We start from the raw sequence: 18758 nt of genomic DNA, 5'->3' as shown, positions 1-18758 counted from the left end.
TAATGTTCGTTTTGCTGTAACCATGGCTCTTGTGGATTCTACTAGTGAGTCAAACTCATATGAGGTCTCCTGTGGTTGTGTAAGTAACACTGAAGTTGTTCCCAAACTATCATCCAGAGCAGTCACGAGAAGCCTACAGAGAGCTTTTTGCATAGTTTTGCTCCCAGTTGCCATATCACTTCAGCTAGAACTACATATTCTTATTACTTTTTCCACCAAGTTGTGCAAGTATGTGATGGGAGCATAGCTGCTTAAAGATAAAAGGTTTGGAGTGGGTCTGTGGGAATTTTAAGAAGTGAGGGTTGTTGGTTTTTTTCCTCACTTTCTCACCATGCACTCATGTGTACATACCTGCAGTTAAAATCAATATACCAGTCTCTAGATTAGGAGACACACAGTTTAATTATGGTGTATTGAGAAAAAAGTTCACACATGCAAGTAAAATTATACCAGTAAAAAAAAAAAAAATCAAAAACCCCCAAACAAACAACCTGCAGACATAAGTCTGTGGCTTAGGAAGTGTGTGTGCGTATGTCTTTTTTTAAGCCTTATATTACTCAACTTGCTTATTATGCAGCTTTAATACTTGGTAAGGGGAATTAATGTGCAGAAAGCTGCCAGATTAGTTGTTTCACCAGAGCCGAGGGTCTGCAACTAATCCAGTAAGTGCTAAGTAGGCTCAGCATCATGTTCAAGTGAGTAAAAACTCATTTAGGTAAGTATCTGTGGGCTGTGATGAATAATTTTTCACTTGAAGACAGAGGAGTTATACTTGTGTGAAATGGAAATATCATGAACATAATCTCTTTAAAAACTATGCAAATCTATCCTTGCCTTCTCTAAAAACGTATTGTAAAACTGCAGAATCATGACAGGTGTGTGACAAGGGAGATCAAAACCACAGAACAGCTTTTGTAAATGGAGTTAGTTAATAGATTTAAGACTTGTCAGGCTGGAAGAAAGGTAACTGAGAGGAATATAACTTATCTGTACCTCAAATGGCAAGGGGAGAGTGAAGTAGGAACACTTTCTTCCAAAGCAAGAACTAGACGGCATCAAATAAATTTGCTAAGCATCAGGCTCAAACCAAAAGAAATGTTTTATATCAGGCTCAAACAGAAGAGGTGTTTCATGCACACAGTTAAGCTGCAGAATGCTATGCACCAGGTTGTGGTGGCCACTGGAAGCTTATGTGGGTTCAAAAAGCAAGTGGACATGGCAAGAAAAATTCAGACAATACCTTGGAAGAAAAATTCAGACAATACCTGACCAAATGGAGGCTGGGTGAATATGCCGAGGAAGTGGTGTTATGTGCTTGCCCTTTCTTACATTCTTATCTATGCACCTGCTGTTTTTCACTTTGGAGAAAATACATGGAGTTTGTGTGGCCATTCTTGCGTTCATCCTGTTTGCCAGTGTCAACACCTTTAGTTTTGCAGACATATGACATTATAATGATGATGGGTAGTCAAGATATGGGCTATCTTGTTCAAAATCTGTTGTCTTTTGCCATCGTTTTCCTCAGTTAATCTCACAGTGTTTAACTGAAGGGAATAATTGTCAGCATATAAGAGCTAAAAATTGTCTCAATGTTACTTTTTTTTTTTTCATTTTAAATCATGTTTCTTTATAGTTTGTTTTAACTTTATGAACTGTTCCATGCAGGTGGAGTCTTTATAGTCAGTAGTTTATGCCTCCTTATTTTCCTGGAATGGTAAGTATGCAACCATCAAACGTGTAGGCTCAGAAAGAAGGCTAATACATGGACTATGGTGTGGCCATGTTGTTTCTGGGTGCAAGATTTGCAAATGGGCAAGAAACCTGAAATTCGTTAATAATTGCCCAGTGCAAGATTGAGTGTGATCCTTGACTTCAAACCAGCACCCTGGCTGCAGGTTTTGAACTGTCATTCCCTACAGCTGTCATCTTCTGATATAACTGTGGAGTCTTTCTCTGGCAGCAGGAGGCAGGCAGAACAACTAGATATGTCTCTTAAAACCTCTAGTTTACAAGAAGGAGGAGGAGTTATGGACCTCAGGGGTAAGTTTTTCTGGATCCCATTTCTCACCCCACACTTGGCTGATTGGTTTCCCTGCCTTTAGTCAGCCCCCGGGTGCTCAGAGGAGCATGTGAACTCCCACTAACTTGCACTGTTCCTGTTCTCAGCCTTGTGTTACCTGGCCAGTACAACAGCTAGAGAAGGAAAAAAAGACTATTCTCTTAACTGGAGCCAACTGCAAACATCACCATGAATTACTAGCTGTTTAAACGTTTTGTGTAGGCAGGTCCCAGGAACTGAAAGCGCTATCTCAGGTGTTTTAGGATTTACAGTTGGTCATGCCAAGTAACAAAACATCTCGGTAGGTTTGCTTCCCTTGCTGATGCTTGGCTTCAGGGTGAATGGGAACAGCTGAAAGCCTGTTTATTTAAAGGTCTATTGGTTTCCAAGGCACAGTTGTATGACAGTCCCTCCAAGTGTTACATATTTCCATACTAGATGGTGATTTTCAGTTTTCATGTAGTCAGTCTTGACACTGTCATTTGGAGTGTGATGGATTCTCCTATAGACTGTGGGCTTCCCTGCCGAATTCCAAATGTTGTATTCTCCCATCCTACCAGTCTTCATCCTCAAAGATCTGTACTGCTGCATGGTTTGCTTTTTTGCTGGCTTTTCTTTTCTTTTCTTTTTAAGGGAATACGTGTGGCTCAAGCCCAAGTTGTACAAATTGTATTCTGTTTACTTTTCTTATATAAAGCTAGAAATCTTGCCTCTGTGGTATTCCCAAACCAATCTGTCTAGGAAATTGCAGGGGTGAAAAGAGGGAAATATTTTAAAAAAATAGAATAATTGCACTTCCAAATAATCTTGTACGCTAGTTAAATCTGAGAGGTCCTGTTCCCTTGAGTGAGATAAAAGTTATATAGGTCTCCTTGAACTAGCCATTGATAGATGACAGTCTGTCATGAAATGCAAGAGCTACAGCAATTTACAGCACCATTATTGACAGTTTTATAGCAAACTATAGTTTTATAGTGAATATTAATACAATTAAAAACTTGGGGAAAATTTTTGCTTGATGATGATACAGTAGTATAGTAGATATCCAGGAAAGTACGGAGCTGTGGAGCTAAGAGCAACTGGCTGTTGTGCAAGTTGAAAATTTGCTAAGATGCTGGGAGGGCAGGAATAGCGTACACAGCTGTGGGTGAGACATAGCAATATGTACTACTGCTATAACCAAGATAAAAATTCTTCTTAAGAAGAAAAAAAATCAGACTTAAACAAGTTCATAGTGGTTGTAGTAATTATTTTTGTGGTTTGTTGGTTTTTTGTTTTGTTTTTTTTTATAAGCATCATAAATGATATGATAAGGCAATGACTTGTCCCTGAGCCTTAAAAGCAGACAAACAAGTCTTGATTTGGCACTGAGCAATGAATAGGGTCTAGTTCAAGGTGTTATAACAGCAAACCCACTTTATAGTCATTACCATAAAATACTGAGATTGAACATCCTTGTAGGAGCAGAGGAAAGATTTCAGCAAATGATAACTTCAAAAGAAACAAAATGGCTATGAGGAAGCTGAAGTACAGGAAGAGCCATAGGAGTAAAATGCTTGCAGATAATTCAAAGCTTGTTTAAAGGCAGAGTTTGAGGTCCAGGGTAAATAATAAGCTACTCATTAATAAAAATAAAAGAAGCCTTTAATCATAGTACTTTTTAAATTTCCTTTAAACAGCAGAAGAGACTATTAGAACTACAAGAAGACATCTTTCAATGTCCTGTACAGCAGAGGAAGGTAGAACAGGGAGGAAACTCTAGCAAGTTAAATTAAAATCACTACTAAAGTGTTTCAGAGGTATTAAAAATAGAACTATTACCAGAAATTGAGAAATAATAGCTGTGATACACTATGAATGGCTTAAATTTGCACCACTGAGAGAGCAGTGAAAGGTGGCAAACATAATGCTGATTTTTAGAGGGTAATGAGAGGATCCAGGAAACTAGCAACTTATCCAACTTCCCTGCCTGCCCTGTCACTCAAAGCTATTTTTAAATATAAGTTGTAGACCAATAGGATGTGCCACCTCTGTGAGAAAATGCAACTCTTGTACAGAAGTGCCTCACAGCGGGGCTGAGGGTGCTAGCCCACTGATACCGTGTACTTGGAGTTCCAGAACTCCTGGACAAAATCCCTCGTGCAGGTCTGAATGAGACTAAGCTATCATGAGTAAACAGTGCTGGTTTAACAGGCTAAAAAATGGGAAACTGAGGAAAATGTGTTCAGTTTTCAGAGCTGGGGAGGTTACCAAGTCTGTGCCAGGATGTGTACTGTTAAGCTAAAATGTGAGCTAAATCTGACTTTAGAAAGTTGCAGACATGTCACTGCATCAAATAAGTATGCAAAAATGGTAAAGGTTGTCTGTAGAGGCAAAGTAATAATCACAGGTAAAAAGCATTCCCGATTATGCATGTACAAATGAGAGATTGTGTTGTTTTCTATCTCTTTTAAAACAAGAGAGATTGCGTCTTAATTAAGCAGTTATTTGAAAGTGTTCACTCCTAGAAGTCAAAAGGCAAAATATGGGTTGAAAGAGGAGAACGAAGAAAGCATCTTAAGTCACTGTACGCATCTATAGTATATCTACATGGCAGTTTCTTTTTGGAATAGATAAAGAAGTAGAGAAAGTACCGTGAAGATGATAAGACTGATTAACAGTATAAAAGAAAGTTTAGAGGACCGATTAAATACACTAGGATTTTTCAGCTCAGAAGAAAGTGAACTGAACTTCAGGTTCTTCATGAAAGCCTTGATAAAAGCTGGTTGTTCTCCTAGCTTTCAGTAAACGATGGCTCTGTGCCTTTCCTGATTTTAAGCTGCTTCCAGCAGTGCACACAGAAATAGGATAGTGGGTTGGGGTGCCCTTTCGTTTGATCCAGCATAGCTGCTCCCACTTGACAAAATATTTTCTGGCTTTATCAAATGGTGTGCCAGGAAAAATAATATTTTAGTAAGTATGGCAGGTTTCTTTTCTTTAGAATAACTCATCATCTTAATAATGGACAGTTCAAACAAGCTGTGTGGATTTGATGTTCAGTGACCTCAGTTGGAGTGATGCCAGGCAAAACCAAGAGCTGCTTTCTAGAATATTTCTGTTGACACCTTTTCCAGGTAATATCTGTAGCTCAGGTAGCTTGTGATATATGAAAGCTTTAATTATAATGTAAGACCAAGTCTAATCCTGCTCTGTAGGAAGCGGAAGCCAATCTTTTCCTGAAAGGATACAGCCCTCAGCAGGACTTCAGAAGAGGAACTGCTGCAAAGTCTTTCACACGCTATTTTCTTTTGTGGGACTTGGGTTTTAATTTTAAGGATAGAGTCTTAAAATGACTTACCCAAGAAGATCTGTGCTCTTAGGACAGTGGTTCAGGCTGTGGCTCTAGCAATGTTGCAGGTAGCGTTTGATTTGTCAAGAAAATCAAATAGGAGGCTGCAAATGCCAGCAATGCACAGGAAATCAAGGTTGCTATTGCTAGCTGCCTGTTCTAGAGTGGGGAGCTTAGGTGTTTATGTCAAAGGAGCTTGCCATGCCCACTCACAGTATTTGACGGTTTGGGACATAGATGTGCAAAGAAGAATTTTCTGCTGTAAGGAAATGTCAGGCTTCTGAAACGCAGAGCTAAAGCAAACCCTGGGTGGATGAAGCATTGCTTAGAACAAACAGCAAACCCTGTACAACAAAGCTGTATAATTACATGTTCATGCAAAGAGGACTTCATCTTTACCTATTAACTATTCAAAAAGTTGTGAATAACATGCATATGGTAACTGGTGTGGATCATTTGAAGGCTAAAATATTTGATGTCTCAAAACTTGTTGGGCAGTGGCCAATTTTCAGAATTTATTAAATGAAACTTTATTGGAGGAGTGATGGAAAGCATCATGAAAAGTGTTCCTGTATACATACTTGATTATTTTTTTTACAATTTAAGAGCAGCTATAAGTACATTTGTGAGTTAGAACAGGGATGAAGTCAATGTTCATCACTTCAGTTTTTGATGTGATCCCTTCGTGTGAAAATACATGTATAAAATTTTAATCCCCATAGAAAATTGAGACAGTGACAGTAGAAAATTAGTGTTGCTTTAATCAAGAACATGATTTGTTGTGCTCAGCATGTACACTAGAAATCTGTAATTTTCAAGTACCCTTTTCAACTAGTCCATATATGCAGAGATAGCACATCTATATGTATCTTGGCTATTTTAGGCCTCAAACTGGGCTTTTGTCTCCCATGTCAAGCCAGCAAGGCTCTTGATGAACTCCTCTATCTGGGCAGATGTATGGGCAGCAGTGAACACAGCAGTGACATGGCTTTCTACAAACTAAACCAACGTTTATTATTACTCGACTGGCAGGCAGCTCATAGACTTCCGCTGCTGGTAGGGCAAAGCCAAACTTAGACTTGGGACTCGTGTGCTGGAGAGTTAATGCAGAAACTGGGTTGTACATAGAGGGTATAGAAACCCTCCCGTGTGGATGTTCATGGCCTGTAAGGAAGGGGCATCTTCTGGTTATGCAACTGCAGTACGGCACCACTAAGTATATCCAAATGGGGAATTAATTCAGCTTAACTGATGCTTTGTGAATTTACACCCCAACCTCCTCGCTGAGCTCTCTGTGCAGACAAGCCTAGAGGAGTGCCTCTGCCTTCCTCTTTTTTTCCCAATCTTGTCTCCCCTTAGAAAAGCCAAAGGTTTTTTTCCAAACTCTTTATGACCAGCCAGTCATTAATTTCAGGTTAAGTCAGTGGGCATTCTGCTGTCTCTCCCAAGATACTTATTCCTAAATTAATGATTATTTTCATTTTTGGTGTTTGGCAGTCTAAATACCGGCATGCCAGTTATCTGTCTCCTTCCCTTACTCAAGTGAAGAGACTAACATATATCTATTTGGTGCATAGGAAGGTGAAAAACTGCTAATGCTGATAAAATACTGGGAAGACTTCTAAATTCTTTATCAAGATGTGTATTTTGGAGCTCTGTTTCTCCGAATTATTAACTTGATAGGAAAGGGGGTTATTCTTCTAGCTTTGATCTGACTCTGGTAACTGAAAGTTGAGCCCCGACAAGGATTTTTATCTCTTTGTCTGTGTGTGATAAAACATCTCTCTTGATTCACTAGCAATGCTGCTTGAATGGCACTGAACAATTTTTACAGGCTAGCCTTGATATATTCAGTTCACAGCTAATGCTGATTGAATAGGAATATATTCTAGCTCATTAATTTGTTGGGTGTTGTGATGGAAAAACTAGTTTACTTATGAAGCAAATTTTGATGTCAATAAAAGGAAAGAACTTTCATGTCTTCGTGCTATTGTCACTGGTCAGACTTTTGTGTTTGACTCATCTTTGGCAATATAAAACACTCTATTTCACTTTTATCAGTTGGCTGCAAAATAGCTGCTTGTCTTAACTTCTCTCCCCTCCTCCTTTTATTCCTCTTTGCCTCTCCGTTTCTTCTTAATTTACTGATTGTCTCATGCAGAAAGGAGCACTGGCACACTCAGCTAGCGGGTCTTTGAAACAGTTAAAAGAGATAAGAGATGTATTTGGGTTGGCAAACCACCCTGGCCGTGGAGCTGGAGGTGCTGGGCTGCGCAGAGCTGTGTGTTTTGTGTTCAGAGGCCGAAAAGTCCTGCTTCGGTGGGAGTCAGCCAGAGTGCAGCATTGAAAATGAAGTTTCTTCAAAGCTGTGTGTTCTGAGCTGGGGGATTTAAGCTGGAACGCTTAAGACGCTCTCTCTTAACTGGTAGTATCTGCTTCCACAGAGTTTATTTTCTAATAAATGGGGAAATCCTTACTGAGATGAGATTCCTATGGGAACTTGCAGTTTGACCAGTGTCAGCAGCTTAATGAGTAGTTCTGGTTAATAATTAGTCGAGCAATATCATAATATAAGGTTTCGGTAACTGCTGAGACATCTATCTGAACAGTGCTTCAGAGGTTACGTGTTGTTTACAGAAGATGAAAACCCCCTTCCCTAACTCATTATTTGTAATCTATCCTATTACTGCTAGTCAGTCCTCCTGCAACTCAATGGTGCCTCTTGTGACATTCACCCCAAGGCATTTCACAAAATGAACTAGAATAAATAGCTCCAAGAAGCCAAGCTAAACAAGCAAAAGAGATAAAAGCAGAAAACCATGTTGGTGCTGCTGAGTGAGGAAGGGAAGTTGGGATCTGAAGACCTCCGGAGCCTAAAATCTCAGAACTGCAAAGCCTTGCATATGAAAATCACCAACAGGCTGGTGGCCCTGGACCTCGAGGCACAAGTTGAAAGGGAAGGTTCATGCAAAGGGCTGAGACCAGCAAAGCTGGGTCAGCTAGAGTTGTCTTTTTTTGGGACTGCAGTGAAAAAAAAAACAAAACACCAAAAAACAGTTCAGGCACCTCTTATCTTTTTTTTTATAAAGTTTATTTCATGACGCAAAGATAAGACTACTATTTAATGCTTATTTTATGTAACATTTCACCAGGCTATTAAAAAATATCTGGTATTTATATTTCTTGACAACTGCATAGCACACCACTTGACGTTTATATGATTGTTGGTGGAGGGATCAGACTGAACTAGCTTAGTGTCCCATGGGATTTATTGCTGCTTTGAAGGGGCTCGTTAGGCTTTCCCTGGGGAAGGACAGGGTAGTATAAAGTGAGGTTATGCAGCGTTTTAGCTTCCACTTTAAAAAGGCATGGTGTTTCCCTGTTTTGTTGCAAAACTTTAAACTTGACCTAATTGTATTTAATGCCTGCCCACATATTTGGGAGCCTAAACAGTAGGGTTATAGGAGCTATATTCTGGCAAGTTCCTGTACATTAGACAGGGCTACAGACTACAAGATTTATTGTACAGGAATATTTTATCTTGTGATCTTAGAAAATAAGCCTTTTATTGGCTTGTATTTCTAAACCATAGTCATGTTGTGGTTAGGGATATTTAGCACCAGCTGATGTTTGTTGTGAAACAAACTGGAAGAGATCGTCATAACACTTACTTCATTGTCTGCACGTGACAGGTTATGGCAGTGCAGCTGTGAACTTTTTCAACTGGGGGAAAAGGATTTTGCCCAATCAAGGCATTGATCTGGTAATCTTTTCCATTATCATGAAAACCAAGAATTTTAGAACTGAACCAGAGTGTTTCACGAGTGAATTAACATGTTAAAGGAATGAGATTTAATGACAAAACTTGTAAATATTCAGAAAATGCAACTTCTTTGTATTGTAACTTACACATTGAAAACTTAGTTCAGGCAAGAGCAATGAGGTGTGAAATATTTTGTGGTTTTTTTCATGAAGAAGTACACTGAAGAAGGTGTACTTGGAGATTCAAAAGTCTTCTGACAAATTCCTGCACGAACATCTGTTGTGGTTAACTATCACCAGGGATGCTTTGGGATATTGTGTGGTGAGATGACACACAGTATCCAGCAACACTGGGATGTGGATGTAGTAAAAGAAATCTCAAGGGAAGCTTACTTGCATCTTTCTTCTTTTCAGCTTTATTTTTTTTGAACCAAACTCAGAGAAGAGGGGGGAAGCCTCTTCCATTCCCACAACTCTCCCCTAAGTGGGATGGCAGAGGTCAAAGACTGAATCGGCCCAGCTGAAACTTCAGTTCCCCTGCTCTGTTGAACAGCAGTGCCCTTGCACACCTCTACAATTTGTTGTTTCTTGGGAAGCAATGCAGGGAGGGAGGGGGTTTGAACCACTGTGGTGCGGGGAGGTGAGATGGGAAGGTGCAGATCCATGGGTAACGAACCGTCCTTAACTTTCACAGCCCATGAAATAACTAATTTTGCTAGGTACTGTGCTTCTCAGGGTCAAAATTTGCCATCTCTTACTAGACAAAACTAAATGGCTTTGCCCTGGCACCACTGAAAACATGTTATTTTGTTTCCCAAGTTTGGTGGCTGTGTCGGGCTACAGGATATAGGTAGGTTTTCAGTGTTTTCCCTTGAAGTAGACAACTGCTGTGCTATAGGTTGTGTTGTGTATGGAAGATTGCTGCGCGCCTTAGTTAACTAGAGCTTTTTGTAGTTCTGGCTCTTGTTGCAGTAGCGTTTACTCCTCATTGCTCTGCGTTTTGATGCAGTTTTGCTGCCGAGTGAAGAAATTTAGGGTGTAGAAGTCTTTATGTAGAAGGAAGGCTTTCCAGCCATCAGTGCAATGAACTTTCGTGTCACATCAATCCACTCCTGTTGACTTGCCAGCATCCTTCAAGCTAATACCTAAATTTTTACTGTGTATGTCTCTTCCCTGTAAAAGGTATAGAGTATTCCTTGTTTTCGCCAGTAAGTTGTGAAGCTTTAATGTGCCTATATATTTTCCTTCTGAAGATATCAGCAGAATATGAATATGTATTTTAAAAGGTTTTATTTCATGCAAATGTCTCCTCTGTGTAGGTATGCTATTCTTTGCGGGCAGTTATCGGAACATGAGAGTATTCAGAAGCGCATTCAAACTGGATATGTTTTTAAGGTGAGTAGAGTAGACATGCTGGTTTTTGTCTAAGTATTTCTACTTATTTCCATAGTAGTAAGTTAGGAAAATTGGCTCCAGCTCTTATTAGGGAAGGGATAGGTCTCAAAGAGACGCTATGAGTGGGTGGTTTGGGCTGAGGATGGTGATTCCAGCGACATGTGATGAGGGTGACTGGTATGGCTCTGCACTTTTGCACACTATAATCTCAGAAAAAAGAAGATGAAGAAAAGTCTTGCAGATAAAATTTATGTATATGATGAGACTAAGAACTTGAAACTACCATGTGGTAATAGGATACAGCACCAACTCTTCTTCAGTAACTGCCTGTGAGCATGCTTGCACCCTCCCTAAAAGCAAAGCAGTTATTTTTCAAAAAGGACTTAGTCTGCCTCAGAGTCCATTATTTGCCTTTTATCCACAGTGACACGGTAAGAGGATGCACCTGGAACAGTTACTACAGAACAGGCCACATATAATTATTACCTCGTCAGCTATTGACATCACCAGTAAGTTGGTTATGTCAAAGCTCTAAAAAGGTGGTAGAATAAACTGAAGGGCAGCTTCATTTTTTTGTGTGTAGTGATTCTTGTCTCTGAGGCTGATAAAATGCTGTTTTTCTGTGTTCACTGAAACCATTTTAAGAAAGTTTGACATCTCTTTGTAGCTGTAATTTTATTGATCACTTTCACTTAAATTGTGGACTTCTTCCTTTCCTCTTTCCATATTTGTTCATCTGCTTTTGTGGATATTGTATTTGCTTATAACAAAAATGTGATGTGTGTTGGTCCTGATTTTCCGTAGGAACACATTGATAAAGCAATTGAACTGAAACCAGAGGATCCACAGTCTTACTATCTTTTGGGCAGGTGGTGTTACCAGGTAAAATAGTCTATTGCTACTAATTGCTGTTTTCTTCCTCCTTGGATTTTAATTCCTTGTTTGAATGAAAGATAGGTGGATTCAAACCACCAGCCATAAGGACTGAGGACACTCTTTAGTTGCTGAACTCAGATACTGTATCAGAAAGGACAGGTATGAAAATGTCCTAGTTGCCTGAAGAAGTAGTTTAAAAGTTGCACTTGCAGGGGATCTAGAAACTCTTCATTTCAATTCTGAAACAGTGCCAGGAAAAAACACTTCGCTGATCAATACTGTAAATGCATTGCATTCAGAAACCTCTCGTGATGTAAAAGCTCATGTTCTTGTACATGTAGCACCTCAATGCTTTTATAAAAGCACTATTGCAACTATTGTTTGCCAGGACACAGTGTCATTCAGAATCTCTCAGCTTTCCATCTAAGTTGTTTTCTTAACTGTAATTGAGAAGTCTTAGGCAGTCCATCTCCCTCTTGTCTTCTTCCTGTGAAACCTGAAATGTGTACCTTCATACTGGTGTTACCACTCGAAGCACTAGATTTGAAATGGTACAGGTTTTTAATAAAAGTTTATGTAAGTTCATAGCAAGAGAGGGACTACAGAAACACGGAGGTGGTGATCAGGACAAGTGCTGGCTGAGCCCATTTTCAGCGTGTTGCTCTGTGCTAACAGTCCAAGGCCAGGAGAAGATAGAGAAAGGTTAGTGGTATTGAAGACACACTGAAGTTTTTAAAATCATTAAGAGTGCAGTTTTGTATTGTCAGTGTTATTTGCTCTTGCTATTGTAATACTTTTGTCCCCAGATCAACAAAAGGCTTTAAAAGTACTTGGTGAACCTCTGTGCAATAGAGTAAAGGCTGTTGGGGTCTTTGCTGTTTCATTTATTGCCACTATTCTGCTCTTCATTTTTCCCCTGGTTTTTGCCTCTTTCCCAGAGGGAAGCTGTTTGCTAAAAGTGTTATTTCTGAACTGCTCAGAGTTGGAGGTCTGGAGGGTTTGGGGCTCCGGACTTAGTTTTTTAGTCACTGCAGGCGGCATGGGAGGTGAAATGGCAAAGAATGGAGTAGGAAAAGCACTAGCTGCAAACTAGCTTGCTGTTTCCCATGCTCTACTCAGTAAAAACAAACTACCTTCGATTCTTTAAGCACATATGGATGCGATCAAGGGCATTTCAGGGCTGGCAAGAGCTTCTGCACACAGTATATCTGTATAATCTTTTGCATGTGTTTCCTCTGCCCTTGCTACACAAAGTATTGGAGGTATTAGAAGCAATGTGCCGGCTGCTTTATATTTCTTGACAGGGAAAAGCTTGGAGTCAAATACCATACATCAGATTTAGTGCCTATAAAAAGAAATAAGAGTTTGCAGTAACTATCTACTTTTCAGTTTATACAATTTGAAAGTGCTTTGCTGCTGTCAAAATTGAAGTCACATTGCAGAGATTGTAGCTGAGATAATTGACACTGGTAATTACAGAGAAACAGTGAGCTAAACTAGTGGGAGCTCCTAGCTCTTTATTCTGTCGTGGACTTTCTACTCAGCCTTACTGCTCTTAATGCTGCTGAAGCTATGAAACAAAAACAGATGTATGTAGAAATACGTTAGTGCTTCTGCTATTCTGCATTATCAGAATTAAACGGTATTAAACAAAGAAGATATTATCAGAAGTTACGGTCCTATGAATCCTTTCCCGCATTGAAATTTCAGGGCCTTTCTTATGAGAGAGGAGCTGGGAGAATAAGATTTCATGAAATAATTATAATAGCTACCTGTTTCTCAAAGTGTGACTATCTGTTGGTGGGAAGGCTTTAGCCTACCTCTTTCGAGGGATCTTTGTATGGTGAGGAAAGATTTAAGCCAGGAAGGCTCCATATGTGCATTTGCCCTGATGCATAGGTGGGAACTGCCAGGAACTGGTGTGGTTGCAATACAACGGTTTGGGATTTCAGACCACACGCACTGTAATATTCAGTTGTAGAGACAAATCTTACTTTGAGCATTATGCATGTGGCAGCTGATGTATGGAAGTACAAAAGCTGACCTGGGACAAGGAAAACCAAATCATGTTTAATTCTGTGGCCAGACGTGGATACTCCTCCAGAATCTGCTGACACTACCAAGATCTTTGGCTTTGTCCCAGGTGCACAAGCCAGCTACAAGAAAGTGGATAATTCCTTGTCTGTATACTTTTACATATGCTGTGTCTCTAGTGGGTTTGACAGTTTCATCTTCCTGTCTCTGCAGGTTTCCCACCTGGGATGGCTGGAAAAAAAGACTGCTTCTGCTTTGTTTGAAGCCCCTCCTACAGCCACTGTACAGGACGCACTGCAAAACTTCTTACGGGTAACGAAATCTGATAAGCAAGGGAATCGCTAACCTGACAAATACAATCACAATTGTGGAATTGAAGTACTTGTGTTCTGCTTAAAGTCATCACTCCCCAAGCGCTCCATAATACAGCTCCATTGACTAGAACCTGTGGAAAAAAAAGGTGGTGAAAGCAAAAATTTTGGAGCCTCTGTTACAAAACAGCCAGGCAGAAGAACGTGATTTTGAAGACATCAGAACTAGACCCAAAGTGTTCAGAATTGTTTTTAAGGGTTTTGGTTTTCCTTTTAAAAGCTGCATAGTGGAGTGATTCATTACTTGGTACTAAATACATATGGTCTGTACTCTTTCAGGGTCTCTGAGATCTGTTTGAGCACATCCCTGGGAATGCTTGTGTAGATACATTCTGTCATTTTACTTTCAGAATATTTTATTAGGTCAAACTTCTCCATTTCAGACTTTTGAAGGCAACTACTTTAAGGTTTCAGGGGCACATTGCTTATGTATTTCTAGAAAGAAATTCTTACAAGTACTTCCTATGTTGTAAGAATCATACCCTCTGAATGGCTTTTTTTTTTTTGTCCTCCCATTGTTGATTTAAGACATGGCTTGAGTTGCATGTTTGAGCAGCTAGCTCTTCTTGCAAGAGTCTGCGCAAGATGAATGAGTTAAACAGACTGTCTTTGGCTGTGCCTGTGAGAACTACTCTTAAGTACATCTGATGAAGTGTTACAGAAACAAATTGCCCTACCACTTCATAGATTGGGCCACCAGTTCTGCAAAGTGCCAGGGAATAGCATGCATACTTCCATTTCTTATAATTTTGCCAAAATGTAGTTGGTTGAGAGAGAAGTTTGTGATAGGTACCTGCCCTATGCAATGCACTTTTCAACCAAAGTGGTTAAATCATTTCAGACATAAGTTTGAGGCAAAGTGTTTTGTTTCTTTTCATTAGAGAGAAAAATAGCTTATTGCTTTTATTGGTTTGAAACAGGAACTTGCATTTTTCTGAGGTTTAACTTTGGTCGAATACAGAGAGAATTTTAAAAGGACACAAAAATGTTCCTCTGGAAGCTAATTATCCCCTGAACAAGTGCACTTCCCAAGTGCTCAGCAGAGTCCATTTCAGCTCTCAGCCACAGTTGGCATGCTTCAGGGGAATGGAAACCTTATGGCAAATTGCAGCTCTGGGTTAGTCACAAGCTGAACTAGGTCTAAGGCCAGACAACAGAATTAAGAGGAGGAACATTGTCTGTGTTGTGCTCTCAGTGCTTTTTCTGAGGTCTGGGCTCAGGCATCTTGGTGGAGCACGTTGGGGAGTTTGAATGCAACTGGGATATGGGTCAATCCAAGGGTTTGTCATAGGAAAATACTGGAACAAAGTTAGTTGGAGAGTGATGACTATAACTGAGATGAATGGAAGAAGGCAGAGGGATGTGAGTAACTAGGAAACTGGGAATTAGTAGCCGGGAAGGAGAAGATAAAAAATTGGGGGAATATTCCTGAGGTTTGGCACCAGCATATTCAGGAGAAGCCCCAGTGGATGAGATTGAATGGGTAAGGAGGTTAAAAATAGTGCACGCAGATGTTCAGGAGGAGGTCGTCAAGCTGGTTCTGAGTTTCCCTTTGCTTCTGAGTGCTCAACTTCACCTCGCTGTTCTTCAATGACACTGACATTAGGTGAGAGTATGAATGTTGTTCATTGAGTCACAGGCACTTTATGAGAACCTGAGGACTTTCCTAACCCAGCCAGGCAAGCCTATGAGAAATTCTGACACTGATCTATGTATTTACAAAAGTAGGGCTTAGTCATCTTTTTTTTTTCTTTTCTTTTTAAGAGATGCAGTAAGCCTGATGTAAGCATTAACTGTGTCCTTTGCATATCCTAATATCTGCTTTTCTCAGCCTGTCCCACCCTCCCCTCTGTTCTTTGTAGGTTGAGGAACTGAGCCCAGGATTTTCCAAAGCAGGAAGAGTATACATTGCCAAGGTAACTAGTCACTTGTTGCTTTCTTTCATTCAGTCATATGCTTCTAGAATAAGAAATATTTGTATTAAAAAATTGTCTTTGTCTGTAAAGTGCTAAGCATGTGTAAATTACTCCATGCAGAAGCAAGATTTTATAAGATGATCATAGTTCTAAAAAAGGCCAAATTATCTAGCACAGAGGCATTAAAATTCAGGGAGGATTTTGCCTTTGAGTCATCCAGTGGAGCATCCTCCTTGTTTTTTAACAGATCAAATTCTATATAAAGCGGTACTTGTAAACCACAGGTTGGAGGTTTAATCCCACCACCACCATGGATTTCTGTGGTGTGTACAGAAAGAGAATCATGGAGAAAAGTAAAGGATAAAGTATGTCTCTATTTTACCAATACAGATGGGAGTCTTGAGTGATGATTAAATACACCGTGAGTGCATGGAGCTGGAGCTCCGAAGATCTTTGTTTGCTTTGAGGGAATAATTGGTTTTGAACTCTTAAGTGTTAAAATTGCTGCTTAATTCCTACAACCTCCAGTTGGAGCCTAGAAATATTTAAAGCCCAAATAGCTTTAGAAATATTAGCCAGAGTGGGTGTAGCAAAGAGAAGCTATAGTCATTCTCTGTGAAATTCCTGAATTCCCAGTGTCCCAAAGACTGTGAATTTTACCAGAGTAGTGTGCAAGTCATAGGATCTGCTTGGTCTGGAGTACATTATTACTGGAACCTATGTGCAGAATTTATTTCACAATAACCATCTTGTTGAAGAAAAATGAAGGTGATAGCAGAGGAGGAGTAGCCTTCACACCAGCTGGACTTTGTCTTTGATACATTGCAACTCACTGTGTCTATTTAGTTATGAGCCTATCAGGTTAAATTAGCTATGTATTTGTAAATCAGCCTTTTGTTTCTGGCTGCTTATGTACCATGATGAATGTGCTCTTAATTGCTTCTTTCTCTGCTTGTAAATATAGCCAGCATTCATGAAAATTCAAAATCACCCCTAAATGTCTTGTATAGAGTGAAGAATGGAAGACTTGGAACTTATTTCCAGTGAAGTTGCAGCAGCAAATCCTTGCAAGTCTTAACCTGAACAGATTTTCAGATTTGATATAAAAATTTGGGGTTCGTTGTGTGTAATCTGATAGTTTTTTATTGGTCTAATAGTTCACCCCATGTCTGGCAGATGTGACTGAGCTTCAGAAATACTCTGCAAACACAAATTACCATAGAGGTTAATAGGACTAGTTGCATCTGTTTGATTTTGTTTGGGTTTTTTTTCCTTATCCCAGGCTCTGTTACTTTGGATCACATACTTAATCACAAAATTTAAAAAGTGCAATTATTATCTAATTATTTTGAAGGAGATAGGACTCTGATGGGTCAAGCTTCAAAGAAAAAAAGAATTGTGTTTTATAGTCATCTTCTGACATTTTTGACTGATATGCAGGGACACAGGGTTTTTGAAGGCTTCAAGGATGTCCATGACTCCATCTGTTTTGGATTCACCAGATGCAGAAATTTTACAGTGCTCACAGCAGAACAGATAGTTCTCTTTCAGAACTATCCGATGACACAGGAAAACCACCAGAATACACACATGCACATACTGTGCAGTGACATTTCAGAGTCTGAAGTAATAGCTCTGCAGGAGTTTTAACTGTCATCCTTATCCTAACTGAATGTTGGCTTTTTATGGCAATTACAACAATGATTAACTGCATTGCTGAAGTGTTGTTTTTTTTTTTAAGCAGCCACTTCCTTTTACCATGCTTATTTCATAGTCCCCAAGTGCCTCTGTGGCTCTCTAGGCACTGAAAATCTTCCTGTTACACAGAGGGATGACTGTTTCTCTGCTATTGGAGAAGAGTTCATGATGCAGCATATTTCACACCTACTGTGAAACCTGAGAGACCTGTAAATATTGGATGTTACAGTGCTTGCAGTTGAACCTAATTTTTAACAGCCTAGGGAATGTAAGCTTCATAAGATGATGTGCTCTCGGTATAGAGGTTTTATGATGAAAGTGGTGTGAGGAATAGTGGCTAAGTGGAAATAAAAATAGTTTCAAAAATGGTGAGAACCACAGGGACACCTTAAAATTTCCAACTGAAAAACCAATCTCCTTGCCCAAAACAAACAAAAAAACCCAACAAAAAAACGAAAAAAAAGGAAACCTAGTATTCCATAATCTGATGGTGATTATAATGCTTTGTGAATGAAGGATACTGCAGGAAGTGTCAGAAGCCTGAAAGTACGCAGTGCAAATGGTTAAGAGGTAGAAATAGCTCTTTTTATCAGTTGCCAGGGTTCACAATTGCTCAGTTACATTTGCTGCCTATTTTTTCCTGTTTAACTCTTCTCATATTGTCATTTTTTCTTCACAGTGTTACAGGGACCTGGGGAACAACTCTGCAGCTGTTCTCTGGATGAATCTTGCTTCAGAGCTGCCAGCTAATACAAAAGAGGTAGCAGTCTCAGTAAGCACACATTGGTGATGAGCAGAGATAAAATGGCTACAGAGATAAAATTGTTTTCTAAAAGATGTTCCAGCTTGTAAGCCCAGGTTTTAAAGTCTTTTGTTCCTTAGTGTGAACTCTTTTCTCCTCTTGGGACCTGTTATCCGAATGCCTGAAGCAATTCAGCAAAATAATGAAAAATATTAAAAAGTCGAGAGTATGTCTGATACAGGCTTAGAAGTCCAGCACACCACCATGCAAATACTGTGTTACTTGCAGGGTTAGGTTACAGACACATTTGAATGCACAGCACGTATTCAGCACTGCCGCTCATAAACTGGAATTTCTGCAGAACCGCTGAGTAACTGCAGTACCCTTCCCAGTAGACCATTTCTGGGGAAGGTTTATTCATCTGGGCACTATCATGTGTGGCCAGCACAATTCAGATGGGGCCACCTGAGCTGAGCGGTTGTCCTAGGGCTGGAGCACTGTATTACCTCTGCTAATTACCTGTGTAGCTTTGGAGGAGCAGCCAACATTCGACTCTTGTGTCGAGTTAGCTCCTAAG

General features: G+C 39.8%; 1 protein-coding gene across 4 annotated transcripts in view; it reads left to right on the top strand.

Moving 5' to 3' along the window:
• RMDN3 (regulator of microtubule dynamics 3) overlaps window positions 1-18758 on the top strand; it is a 42805-nt gene that overhangs the window by 18181 nt on the left and 5866 nt on the right. For 3 of the 4 annotated variants that reach the window (XR_007508482.1, XR_007508481.1, XM_049819965.1), the window contains exons 7-11: window positions 10469-10544; window positions 11349-11426; window positions 13668-13766; window positions 15688-15741; window positions 18119-18211. Coding sequence is in view for 2 of the 4 variants with exons in the window: in XM_049819965.1 (XP_049675922.1) it covers window positions 10469-10544; window positions 11349-11426; window positions 13668-13766; window positions 15688-15741; window positions 18119-18211 (400 nt within the window). In the remaining 2 variants the exon portion in view is untranslated. The remainder of the gene's footprint in view (window positions 1-10468; window positions 10545-11348; window positions 11427-13667; window positions 13767-15687; window positions 15742-18118; window positions 18212-18758) is intronic. The other variant, XM_049819966.1, reaches the window with a different exon arrangement.

This window comes from Accipiter gentilis, chromosome 17, assembly GCF_929443795.1.
Source record: "Accipiter gentilis chromosome 17, bAccGen1.1, whole genome shotgun sequence".
In the NCBI taxonomy this organism is placed as follows: Eukaryota; Metazoa; Chordata; class Aves; order Accipitriformes; family Accipitridae; genus Astur; species Astur gentilis.
Note: the sequence above shows the minus strand (reverse complement) of the source record. Positions and strands in the feature narration are given on the sequence as shown.